General features: G+C 45.6%; 1 protein-coding gene across 3 annotated transcripts in view; it reads right to left on the bottom strand.

The window, feature by feature from the left end:
• DGKH (diacylglycerol kinase eta) overlaps window positions 1-13,086 on the bottom strand; it is a 171,687-nt gene extending 158,601 nt beyond the window's left edge. For all 3 annotated transcript variants that reach the window (XM_075265451.1, XM_075265453.1, XM_075265452.1), the window contains exon 1: window positions 12,747-13,086. In XM_075265451.1, the coding sequence (XP_075121552.1) occupies window positions 12,747-13,043 (297 nt within the window). In that variant the 5' untranslated portion in view covers window positions 13,044-13,086. The remainder of the gene's footprint in view (window positions 1-12,746) is intronic.
• Between the last annotated feature and the right edge of the window lie 1,325 nt (window positions 13,087-14,411).

Genomic DNA, 14,411 nt, shown 5'->3' with positions numbered 1-14,411 from the left:
AATATTTTTAAGGGTGTGGGCAAAAAGATGACTGCAGTCATCGCAAACTATGTATACAGTAGGCACAAGATACAGATGGATCAGTAACAGATGTTTGTGCTACACAGGATCAGGGCATTATGAAGACCGAAAATGTTGACACAACAGGGGTTTACTATCATAACAGTAAAGATCACCTTGTACAGTATTAATTAGCATACGCCACTGCGACAAGGAGGAATTGCTATATACACAGACGTATATTTACACAGTATACACATGAAGTATAACATAATACTTCAGAATGACAGTTCTTGTCAGCAAGTAGCAACAAGTTTAATAGAACGATGAAAGTCAGAGCTACATTGCTGTACACAATTGATACAAGCCAGCATGCAGTGGAAATGATGGACTTCTCAACTGATGTAATAAGAACATTATGTAATACTAATGATATAGATGTACATTAAAAAAAACAGAAACTACATTGTTGCCCAAAAAGCAAGTTAAAGCCGGGGCCCCACATGGCGTAATCGCCTCAGCGTTTTACAGTCTTCAAAATCTAACGAACCCCATGCACACATTGCGAAAAAAAAGACGTGCAGCGGACATGTTGCAGTCTTGAAAAATCGCAGCATGTCAATTTTACTTATGTAAAGGACAGCGGAAACCTCTGCAGACTTTCTGTGAATAGCGCTGCAGCAAAAACTGTTTCACTAACAAGGACAGGTCCATCTAAAATTAGCATCATTAATCCGAATTAGCAGGTTTGACAAGCACGACTTTTTTGTATAGCACTTTCCGTTAGGGAGCCTTCGCACGGAGTAAACGCTCCACTCATTCTGAACGTAAAACTCAGTCAGAATGAACGCGTAAAAAACAGATCCCATTGATTTCTATGGGTGCCAGCATACGAGCACTCCCCATTGAAATCAATGGGAAGCTTTTTTCCCTATTGCTTTCAATGTGATACGCACGTATGCTGTCACCCATAGAAATCAACGGGAGATGGTTTTTACGCGCTCATTCTGAACGAATTTTATGTTCAAAATGAGTGGAGCATAACTCCGTGTGCAGGTTCCCTTAGAGTGTTTCTTTTTGGGTGGTAACACACTATGTACCCCAATGCGACTATAGCCAAATCCAGTACCCAGGCACTAGTGCTGTCACTTTGGGGTATGTGTGACACCCATTCATTACTGGCTGTGGTTTTGCCGTTACCGCACCACCAGGAATTAAATGTGGCCGAAATTAATCCACGTTTCACTTACAGAAAAGTGAATGAACTGGGGGCCGTGGACTGGATGAAGCATCTGGGGACATAGTGTGTCACCATCCTACAGGTATTACATCACTTTGCAACCAGTTGCATGCATTTACCACTACAGGAGCATTATGGCAAATAAAGGTAAACGCATGTGGCTGGGAGCAAAGTATGAAAAATGAATAAAGCAGCAGTTCTCCCTATTGAATGATGTGACTGTCCTATTCTCATGGTTGATGGGGGCCATATCCTATGGATAAGGCTTAAGTTAAATTTGTGGACAGACCCCTTTCAGCAATGTCTCTCATCATAATCCAAGAACTCTACAGGAAGTATACTTTTTACACATAGCTCAAACACAAATTATGGCATTTGAGTAATAAAGGCCCCAGTGTTTGAGCACTTACACATTGGCTCATTCACACTGGATTTAGCAAAGAATTTCACAACATTGAAGATTAGACATCATTAAAAAGCTCAACAAGTCAAGACACTGTAGTGCAGCTCCATTGTGTCTAAGACTTGGAAAGAAAACCTTCCACCAAAACAGGCTTGTACAAGTCTAACCTCAATGCAAATGAAACACCTAGCAATAGAGCACAGCATAATATTGTTCCGTTATTTTACTGGCTGGCTAATGCTTGCCGCAGGCAACTGCGCAACACTAAAAATTAAACAAATACATAAAGCCAGACAGCAGCCAAGACTACAAGGAAGAGGAGTAGAAAGAATGTGGCGTCCAAACCTCTACCTACAACCTACACCTGCCCAGGCCTGTGCTATGTAACCAATAAAGTGTGCTTTGGCTTCTCCTACTGCCATGGTGTAAGTACCAATACCAATGGTTGAAAACGGAGAACAGAAGTGATGTGAACAGGGCACATGCATGGATACTCAGATGAGTCTAGAACCTCTGGTGTACTGTCAGGGGATTGACCACCATAGTTTATTACTGGTGAACTTGTAGGATGTATTCATACAGTACAGTCATAATCCTGAGATATGACCGCATCATATAAAAAATAACATAGGTAAAGTTCATTTATAATTATGATACTCCTTTAACAGAAATATCTGTATGCATATTGCTTTACAGAAAACATGTATTTTATTCTACAGATTATTTTTATTGTCAGAATATGATCCACGGGCTCTTTATATATTCACTTTCCAAGAATATATCATACTGTAAAATGCAAATATGAGAACCATCAGAGCGGTACGCTGACACACTAGACTACTCTTTGTTTGCTTTTTTACAATTTGATTCATTTGTGCAGCCAACACCTTTATTTAATGCAGTTTGTACAAGAAAAAGCTTCTGCTTGCTTCATGCAGGGCAGAAGCATAGCGACGTTGCTGGATTCACCTGTGCCAGCGTCTAACACTCCCCAGCATCCGCTGTAATAGAGAGGCGGATGCTGGGGACTACGCCGGCACAGGTGAGCCAGCAACATCGCTATGCTTCTGCCCTGCATGAAGCCAGCAGCGGCAGAAGCGATGTTGTTATTCCGCTCGGGGTCACATATGCAAAGCCAAGCTTGCGCGCTCATACACCAGTCTAGCCTTCACAAGGCTAGACGGTCTATGAGCGCGCACGCAGGGCCGGCGGCATCTCGCCGCTTGGCTTTGCATATGTGACCCCGCCCACCAATGACGAGACAAAGCCGGAAGACAGAAGAATTCACAGAAACGAAGATCAGTAAGTATGCGACGTGGGACAACCCCTTTAATTACTGTTTAGTTAATTGCATAGATGAGCAGGATTTTGTTTCTTATTGTTTTGCCTAAAGTTAAAGGGGTTTTCCAGGCAGAAAATCTATTTTATTTTTGCTTTTTTTTTTTTTTTTTTTTTTAAAAGAAAGGTCTGTTAGTGCTAGTAATGGGTTAATAAGTACACCTATATACCTTTAGCAATGATACAAGATACAAATGGGCTTTATTACCATAACCGAAGAAAAACATTTGGTATTGCCATGGTTGGGGGTTCGTGTGTTTGGAGTGATTTCAGGTTGTCTCTGGCAGCTGCTATTATCCTCTGCGTTTGTTTACATGGTGTTAGCTTCCTGCTGTGTAGCTTCCTGAGTAGGTTCTACACTAGTTCCCTCTCACTCAACCCCCTCCCTCCTTTCTCACTCTGTTACACTCCCCCTCTGTCTCACTAGCCTAGCGATCTCGCCCATTACTAGCCCCTCCCATGTCTCTCTAGCCTACCGATCCTGCCCCTCCCCTGTCACCCTAGCTAACCTATTCCGCCCACTACTAGCAGACAGGAAGATGTCACCAGATTATTAGTTTCCCTGGGGCGGTCACATGGGGTTTAGTTTAGGGGTTCTATATCTCCTCTAACGTGTAAATAATTTCTCTGCAATATAGTTTATCTCAAGTCATTTTAGAAGAATTGTTGGAGAAAATCTTTGTACAAAATCAGAAAAAGTGGAAAACCAATTGCCCTACACTCTGCATTCAGTTACCTACAGTTGACACTTCTATTAACTAGAATCAGACACACGGTTTTCACAGAGTTTTTCGAGGCAATAGATTTTGCTTCGGAGAGCCAGTGGACTGGAAAATGAATCAGAGAGAAGTTCTCCTCAATTCCTTCATTATTTTCCACCGTTTGACTCCAAGACCTCCCTTTGTAATCCCCATTCCCTCTCAATCCACTTCTACCTTTGGCTCAAAAAAAGCTGCATTGACAACTGCTCCAAAAAAATGTAGATGCGTAATTTCATCCTACATTGGGAACACTAAGCTAATGGTTATATGCCATAGATGTAAAGATAGAGGATGTGGAGCATTAACATGGGCTTCATCCTTTAAAGATTTTACCTTTGCAGCTCTCTGGTCCTGCCAAATACAGAGACCACATGACGCACAGTCCTGAGACCCTCTTGTGATTTCACTCTGACCCGTCAGTAAGCACAGAGCTGAGGCTTGTATACATCTTATCAAAGGAAGAAAATTGAAGCTTAGCCGTACCTAACATGTACTCAGTTTATTCTCCTGGAGTTAGTGATCTTCTACATCCCTATCGAAAGTACAAAGATAACTGTTCTAGTTCCGAAAGCCAAGGAACACAGCGTTCATCACAAGGATATAACAAGTCAATATAATACCATGAATAGCAGAGGGCTCATAATGTCACCACCGGCATGCTGCCTGGAAGCAGAGGAGCAAACAAATGTTTCTCAGCCTCAGTTTGTTGGAAATGAAGACAAACTGTCAACATCCAACATACTATACAAGGCCTAAGGGGAATGGCCAGGGTCAGACAAATGTTATTGTTTGTATAATGAAGAGTTATACAATATTCCAATATAATTTCTGTATCAATCCCTCACCTTTTTCTATAGCTCTACTTGCTGTCATTCTGCTTCCTTGCAGTGGATAAAATTCTGTCCATGGTCATATGTGAAGGACAGTCCATGGTCAGATGTGATGGACAGTCCATGGTCAGATGTGAAGGACAGTCCATGGTCAGATGTGAAGGACAGTCCATGGTCAGATGTGAAGGACAGTCCATGGTCAGATGTGATGGACACACATGTGTACAGCTCATTACAGTCACAGCACAGCAATCAGACCTCTGCCTGGTAACAAACTGTGCATCTGTGTCTACATCACATGACCCTGGGGTGTCTACATCACATGGTTACATGGCCACTCAGACTGATTTTTATCCATTGGAAATTATAAACAACAAAAAAAGTTACATACATATATATATATATATATATATATATATATATATATATATCAGAATGACAGCTAGCAATGACACTGGGGGGGGGGGAGAAATTGATACAGAAAGTACAAGAAATGAGAATGATCATTTGTTCAACAACCCCTTTAGGGTAAGTTCACACGGGGGGGGGGGGGGGGGGCGGTATAGCGGATTTCGGCAGGTGAGCCGCGTCACTCTCGAGTCAAAACCCACCTGCCACGACTGTCACGGTCTCGGCTCCCGCTGCCCTGCTAAGAATTCTGGGTAAGTTATATGCAAATGAGACCTCCTTAGTCGAAAACAGAAATTTACCCATAGCACTACCTTGACGTATTGCAATACTACATTTACCCTGCAATGGCTGTCGCAAGAGATCTACCTGGCTAGAAACAATTTTTCCAGACAAAAGTTAATTGCTTGCCAGGAATGGCACTTTGGGCAATTGTCTAGGGGGCTGAAGTCTGAAATGTGTTGTCTTTTACTTTCTGTCACTTTCAATGGAAAACCCTTACAGGTGTTGTCCAGTTTCATGTGATATACAGTCTATCTATGGTCATGGCTCAATGTAGTCACAGCTCAGTAATCAGACATCAGTCTTAGATACACGCAGGTGCACAGCTAGTTACAAGACCGATGTCTAATTCCTGCGCTGTGACCATGCACCTAGGTGTACATCACATGACCATGGACTGCTTTTTATCCGCTGGAAGTAAACAAACAAACAAAAAAAAAAAAGAACAAGCAGAGATCTAGAAAACCATGAGGAATTGAACTTTACAAAAATACTCCATAAGAAAATAAGCAAGCAATCTCAGTGGATAGCACTGATGACTGGCAGCACTGGAATCCTAGGGTCAAATCCAGCCAAGGACAACATCTGCAAGCAAAATTAATAGATAAACTCCTAATATCCTAGGAATGCATTTTAAAAGAAAAAAATTAATAACTGGAGAAAAAAAAACAAATTTAATCCGAAATAAAAAAAAAATTAGAAAATAAAAATAAATAAATATGTACGCATCTATAGGGTTACTCTGACGTTCTGCCCTATTTTCATATCACTCACCTTGAAACCTAAAACAATATATCCACATATATCAAACACATCAAACACATCAGCATTAAAGCCTGTTAGGAGCTTTTGTCACATATTACAGCCGTGCTTATATTTTCCTGACCATGATGGAATTATCATGGTCAAGATTAAATCACGTATAATAGCATCGCACACCTACTAATTCACATGGCAGAGTTTCAGCCGTGAAAGGAGTCCCTGCCTCCCAGCGACATAATGTCCCATACCGTAAATCGTGTGGCTTTTGCTCCAACTCAAATGCTGTATACATGCTACAGGTCACTTTGCACTGCGGGTTTTAGTCATAGCAGATGTGGATAAATTTCATCTATTATGCTGCTACTGTAGAAAACACAAAGTTAGCCCATGATGTCCCCATATGGCCCCAGGTTAAACAGTCAGTGATTAACCCACCGTGTATACGCCACTTGTGAGCACACCCATAGGCTGGTTTTACACTACTCGAGTACGGAGATGGACTCTCCACTACATAATAGAACAGTACGTAGCGGTTAGGCAGGTCTACAGGCAGTTATCATAGATAACTATAATGCCAGGAGTCCATCTCCCAATATAGCGCACAGGATGGTAAATCTGGCATAGACACGGACAAGTGGGTGATCAGCTTAGTGCTCCCACATTGTGAAATGTAGCTAAGAAACACTGAGGAAATAAATGAAGTAAAAATTGAAAAAATAAATATATTATCGCAGCATTTTCATTGCATTTTTTTTTATTCTCCTATTAAAATATATAGGGAAAGACCGCTTGTGATTCCATAGCTAAAATGAACATGATGCGTTTTCTCGAAAACACAGTTTATTTATTGCACATTTTTTCTGCAATGTATGAAATTAAATACAATCCTGTTCACATTGCCGGTACCGTAAAATGAAGATTTTACAGATTGAAATCCACTGCTGAACCTGCAGCAATAACTAACATGCTGCAGGTTCAAAACATTTCAATATACTTTGTGCTGCCATGACTTACCTGCTGCAAAAGTAATCCATATGCCCCTAGCTTTAGATTTGTTCCAGCTCTACTGATAAGGTGGCTTGCCATACCAGAAAATGGGCATGGTTGAAGATGTGAAAATATGTGCCAAAACTTTGATGCAAAGTGAGCTAAAAGATGGCTTGGACTAACCAACTAGAAAGTTTAAAGATGCCCCAAATTGATCATCCGCTATGATGAACCTAGCATGCTTTTAGTCTAAACTTGCATAATCTAGGTTTAGGCTGGATTAGTAAATCTACCCCACTGAGTTGTAAATAATCTGGTGCACTGCAACTACTCCAAGTCCAGTACCTACCCCAACCTTAGGCTCTTTTAGACTAAGGCCCCACAGGCCGAAAACGCAGCGCTAAAGCACTGCAGGAACAACTGCGGTGTGAACGCATCGCGGTTCTTCCCGCAGCGCCTTGAACAGAAAGTTCACGGAGTTTTCCTCTGCAGACTTTCTGTTACCATTATATCTACGGGGAAGCCGCTGGTGTTTCCATAGATATAATGGACACGCTGCGATTTCTAAAATTGTGCTGGTTTTGAAAGTCGCAGCGTGTCCGCACTGCGGTTTTAACCGCAAACTGGGCATGGGATTCGCATGAATCCCTTCCACTTTGCATGTACTGTATAACGCAGTGATTTTTCCGCAGCGTTTCTGGACCGTGGGGCCCCGGCCTTAGGGGGAGTTCACACGGAGTAACGTGCCGTGTGATGTGGCACGTATACGGCGTAGACTTTGATTTCAATGGGAGCCGGGATCGTATCAATGGGAGCGTATATGGCGCTCAAAGTCTCACACGCCGTATACGTGCCACATCACACGGCACGTTACTCCGTGTGAACTCCCCTCAAGGTGTAAAATTCCATCAGACTTGACAGGAAGAAAATCCTTGCTACTCTTCTGAAAACCGTGGAACCCAACAGACAATGAGATCCAACATAAACATCACCACAAAACTAAAACTGCATTTTTTTGTTAGCCATTAAATGTGGTCTCTCAATAAACAATTCCAAAAACTAAGATCATTCAAAGCAATAAATTCCATTAGGGTGTATCGATTTTTTTTGCAGTGATTTTACTGCACTTTGTGGAAAAACATATGAAAACAAATACATATGGATATGTAATGTAATGTAATAACACACGTTGCAGCTCCTCATATGCAACATATTCTTAAGTTCTAACATGAATCCAGTTTATTTTCATATTTTTTTTCCAGTTTTTAATTGCTGGTTGCCAATCTTTTTGGTTTATTATTAGAAAAATCCACCTAAAACATGTGTTAGCATACCATACAGATGTGACACTCCATACAGATGTGTCTGCAGATCGTATACTAGTCTGTATGCTTATTGTATCCCTCTGCTGAAGTCACAGGGCTGTAATATGTCCGAGGATTGGACCTTATTACAGCAGCAAATCCTATCCTGGCTGCAGGTCTAATGAGCCAAAGTTACAGCAACATAGCGATCTATCATTCTGCAAGTTGGGGTCATTAGACCCATGGTTGGGACAGGATATGTGGCTATAATACAGTTTATATAATACAGATTTTTTATAGCCATTGGTTTCCTTTTTTCTGGAAATAAGTGGTGGTGCAGGTGCACAGACTCCATTAATAAGACATTTCAAAAAATATATATTGGAAGGTTTCTCCAGTATTTCTACAGCCAGTTTAAAGAAGAAAACCCGTGTTGACAGCATTAAACATCCTGAGGGACCTGGGTGATATGTGATACTTACATAAAGATTGGTATTCAGTTAAGAACCCGTGTACTCTGTAAGTGATCTATACTGTATCAGCCCAAAATAACCTGTGGTTAGTATGTACCCTGAAAACTGTAACCCGGGCACAGCCATACTGTACCAGTCCCCTGTAACCCAGGCACAGCCATACTGTACTAGTCCGCTGTAACCCGGGCACAGCCATACTGTACTAGTCCGCTGTAACCAGGGCACTCCATACTGTACTAGTCCGCTGTAACCCAGGCACAGCCATACTGTACTAGTCCGCTGTAACCCGGGCACAGCCATACTGTACTAGTCCACTGTAACCCAGGCACAGCCATACTGTACTAGTCCGCTGTAACCAGGGCACTCCATACTGTACTAGTCCGCTGTAACCCAGGCACAGCCATACTGTACTAGTCCGCTGTAACCCGGGCACAGCCATACTGTACCAGTCCACTGTAACCCAGGCATAGCCATACTGTACTAGTCCGCTGTAACCCAGGCACAGCCATACTGTACTAGTCCGCTGTAACCCGGGCACAGCCATACTGTACTAGTCCGCTGTAACCAGGGCACTCCATACTGTACTAGTCCGCTGTAACCCAGGCACAGCCATACTGTACTAGTCCGCTGTAACCCGGGCACAGCCATACTGTACCAGTCCACTGTAACCCAGGCACAGCCATACTGTACTAGTCCACTGTAACCCAGGCATAGCCATACTGTACTAGTCCGCTGTAACCCGGGCACAGCCATACTGTACCAGTCCACTGTAACCCAGGCACAGCCATACTGTACTAGTCCACTGTAACCCAGGCACAGCCATACTGTACTAGTCCGCTGTAACCCGGGCACAGCCATACTGTACTAGTCCGCTGTAACCAGGGCACTCCATACTGTACTAGTCCGCTGTAACCCAGGCACAGCCATACTGTACTAGTCCGCTGTAACCCGGGCACAGCCATACTGTACCAGTCCACTGTAACCCAGGCACAGCCATACTGTACTAGTCCACTGTAACCCAGGCATAGCCATACTGTACTAGTCCGCTGTAACCCAGGCACAGCCATACTGTACTAGTCCGCTGTAACCCGGGCACAGCCATACTGTACTAGTCCGCTGTAACCAGGGCACTCCATACTGTACTAGTCCACTGTAACCCAGGCACAGCCATACTGTACTAGTCCGCTGTAACCCGGGCACAGCCATACTGTACTAGTCCGCTGTAACCAGGGCACTCCATACTGTACTAGTCCGCTGTATCCCAGGCACAGCCATACTGTACTAGTCCGCTGTAACCCGGGCACAGCCATACTGTACTAGTCCGCTGTAACCCAGGCACAGCCATACTGTACTAGTCCGCTGTATCCCAGGCACAGCCATACTGTACTAGTCCGCTGTAACCAGGACACTCCATACTGTACTAGTCCGCTGTAACCCGGGCACAGCCATACTGTACTAGTCCACTGTAACCCGGGCACAGCCATACTGTACTAGTCCGCTGTAACCAGGGCACTCCATACTGTACTAGTCCGCTGTATCCCAGGCACAGCCATACTGTACTAGTCCGCTGTATCCCAGGCACAGCCATACTGTACTAGTCCACTGTAACCAGGGCACAGCCATACTGTACTAGTCCACTGTAACCAGGGCACAGCCATACTGTACTAGTCCACTGTAACCCAGGCATAGCCATACTGTACTAGTCCGCTGTAACCCGGGCACAGCCATACTGTACCAGTCCACTGTAACCCGGGCACAGCCATACTGTACCAGTCCACTGTAACCCGGGCACAGCCATACTGTACCAGTCCACTGTAATCCAGGCACAGCCATACTGTACCAGTCCACTGTAATCCAGGCACAGCCATACTGTACTAGTCCGCTGTAACCCAGGCACAGCCATACTGTACCAGTCCACTGTAACCCGGGCACAGCCATACTGTACCAGTCCACTGTAATCCAGGCACAGCCATACTGTACTAGTCCGCTGTAACCCGGGCACAGCCATACTGTACCAGTCCGCTGTAACCCGGGCACAGCCATACTGTACCAGTCCACTGTAATCCGGGCACAGCCATACTGTACTAGTCCACTGTAACCAGGGCACAGCCATACTGTACTAGTCCACTGTAACCAGGGCACAGCCATACTGTACTAGTCCGCTGTAACCCGGGCACAGCCATACTGTACTAGTCCACTGTAACCAGGGCACAGCCATACTGCACTAGTCCGCTGTAACCCGGGCACAGCCATACTGTACCAGTCCACTGTAATCCAGGCACAGCCATACTGTACTAGTCCGCTGTAACCCAGGCACAGCCATACTGTATCTATCAGTTTGCTGTAACCCGGCACAGCCATACTGTACTAGTCCACTGTAACCAGGGCACAGCCATACTGAACTAGTCCGCTGTAACCCGGGCACAGCCATACTGTACCAGTCCACTGTAATCCAGGCACAGCCATACTGTACTAGTCCACTGTAACCAGGGCACAGCCATACTGAACTAGTCCGCTGTAACCCGGGCACAGCCATACTGTACCAGTCCACTGTAATCCAGGCACAGCCATACTGTACTAGTCCGCTGTAACCCAGGCACAGCCATACTGTATCTATCAGTTTGCTGTAACCCGGCACAGCCATACTGTACCAGTCCGCTGTAACCCGGGCACAGCCATACTGTATCTATCAGTCCGCTGTAACCCGGGCACAGCCATACTGTACTAGTCCGCTGTAACCCGGGCACATCCATACTGTACTAGTTCACTGTAATCCAGGCACAGCCATACTGTATATATCAGTCCGTTGTAACCCAGGCACAGCCATACTGTACCAATCCGCCGTATCCCATGAACAGCCATACTGTATCTATCAGTCCGCTGTAACCCGGGCACAGCCATACTGTACCAGTCCGCCGTATCCCATGAACAGCCATACTGTATCTATCAGTCCGCTGTAACCCAGGCATAGCCATACTGTATCTATCAGTTTGCCGTAACCCGGGCACAGCCATACAGTACCAATCCGCCGTATCCCATGAACAGCCATACTGTATCTATCAGTCCGCTGTAACCCAGGCATAGCCATACTGTATCTATCAGTTTGCCGTAACCCGGGCACAGCCATACAGTACCAATCCGCCGTATCCCATGAACAGCCATACTGTATCTATCAGTCCGCTGTAACCTGGGCACAGCCATACTGTATCTATCAGTCCGCTGTAACCCAGGCATAGCCATACTGTATCTATCAGTCCGCTGTAACCCGGGCACAGCCATACTGTACCAGTCCGCCGTATCCTATGAACAGCCATACTGTATCTATCAGTCCACTGTAGCCAAGACACAGCTATATTGTACCAGTCCAGTGTAACCCATGCACAATACTTGTAACGTAACCAATATGGAATAGCCATATAACTAAAGTACAATCTATATAGTGTACTAGTCCAGTATGAGCAATAAACAATACTGTAAGAGTTTATTCCCACAACAGGCTCTCACGGCTGTGTCCTAGACCTAATGGACAGCACACGGCTCCTTATAAGATAATGGATCTATCCACACAACCATTCCTTCTTCTTGCCCGTGTGACTATTCCGTTACATAACAGCACTCGGTATTTCACAGGCCGTTATTACAAATCCCTCAGTTGACCCATGTCTATGAAGGATCCTGAAAATAGATTTCCCTTGGATATATACAGCCCAGTCATGTGAATACACAGTACACAGTGTATACCCCATATAGTGCAGCATGATCACCACTACTACATAGCACCATGCCTGCCATTGTACCACAGCTGGGGCACATAGGAAGTGGCACATCCGCCACTCTTCATACAAGTAGGTGCCCCGTACCCCACAGCCTGGCACTAGCTGCCCACCTCCCTACCCCGGCCCCTGAAGTTCCTCCAGCCGGACCCCACTCCTCCACCATCCCGTGCCCTCGTACCCACCATCTCCTCCCACACCGGGCTCCGGCCGCTGTAGGAAGGATATGTGTGCTCCATCATTCCCCAGGAAGTCGCCGAAGATGTCAGGAAGAAGCAAGGATAGGACGATGGTCCCGGGTTGCGTGTAGGCACAATCCCTAATGCCGCCCCGGGCTCTCTGCAGCTGGACACAGCACTGGTGGCAGAGCCGGCCGGGCACAGCGCTCCTTCAGTCCCCTCCTGGGTGATCACAGCCCCGCTCCGTGCTTCCCGCTCCTCCGCAGCTTCCTCCAGTGTACTAGTGACACTACTTCTCCTCATCTTCCCTACTCTTGAGCGGCGGCGGCAGCTTCTTCCCTCCTACTCTTCCTCCCCGCCCAGCTCCAGTCCCGTCCACTGTCTGCCCGCTTTCCTGCCAGTCTCCCCCTCCATCCACACTGTGCCCTGACACTCAGTGACCACTACATGAGAGGGCTGTGAGCTTCTATGTACTAGTCACAGTGCACAAATCCAATGTAAGTAGGGAGAGCTCCTTCACTTCATCCACTTAGCTCCTGTCAGCACATGGAGTTTTCTAGGTTTCCTCTCCATAAGTGCTTATTCACACAGAAGGTTTGACTGCAATGTCCTAGCAGTTTAGTTTGACACAGCCCCATAGAAAATAATGGAGTATACAACTTTTTTCTGTTTTAAAGATACAGGATGATAAACAGTAATATGTTACAGAAGGTGACACACATAAGCTGAGAAAAATACTAGGAACCAAAAGCAGCTAAGGGCGGGTTCACCTATTGCCCGGTCTCCGCTTTGTGGGTTCCGTCTTCTGCTGACAGGAGACGGAAACCCTGCAGTCAGTGTGCGCCCGTGAGCGTTTTGTGGTCTTCGCAGAAAAACCGTTTTTATTTAGTCCTGTATGTCCAACTTTGTGTCCGTTAAAAAAAAAATGGTTTTGCCGTGGAGACCAGAAGACGCTCACGGGCGGACACTTTGTAAACCCATTCAAATGAATGGGTTTGAAAAGTGACTGCCGGTTTCCGTCTTCTGTCCAGTTTCTCGAGCAGAAGACGGAAATCTGAAAGCGGAGACTGGGTGCAGGTGTGAACTCGCCCTAAGGAAAAGAAAGAAAGAAGACTTCAGGATCATTTAGCTCTCTCTCTTTGCTTGGTCTGATGTAGATTATGTAGCCTGCCCACGGCTGGGAGGAAGGACCTATGATAGCGCTCCTTCTCACACTTGGGGTGAAGCAGTTGGTCATTTACAGTGCTGCCAAGTGCCGTCAAGGTCCCATACATGGGGTGGGATTTGTTCTCCCGCATGGAGGTCACCACAGACAGTATCCTTCTGTCACCCACCACCTGTACTGGGTCCAGGGGCTCCCCAGGACAGAGCTGGCCCTTCTGATCAGCCTGTCAAGTCTATTTCTGCCCTTGGTTGATATACTGCTCCCCCAGCAGGCCACACCGAAAAAGATGGCTGAAGCAACCACAGAGTTGAAAAAGGCCCTAAGAAGTGTCCCCTGGACTCCGAAGGCCCTCAGCCTCCTGGGCAGGTAAAGCCTGCTGTGGCCCTTTCTGTGCAGCGCCTCCAGGTGATCAGCCCAGTCCAGCTTATTATTGAGGAGCACACCCAGATACTTATAGGTCCTGACTATCTCAATGCATGTCCCTTGGATCTTTACCGGAATTGGAG

The sequence above is a fragment of the Leptodactylus fuscus genome, chromosome 2 (genome assembly GCF_031893055.1).
Source record: "Leptodactylus fuscus isolate aLepFus1 chromosome 2, aLepFus1.hap2, whole genome shotgun sequence".
Taxonomy (NCBI): Eukaryota; Metazoa; Chordata; class Amphibia; order Anura; family Leptodactylidae; genus Leptodactylus; species Leptodactylus fuscus.
This window is presented reverse-complemented; position numbering and strand designations above follow the sequence as displayed.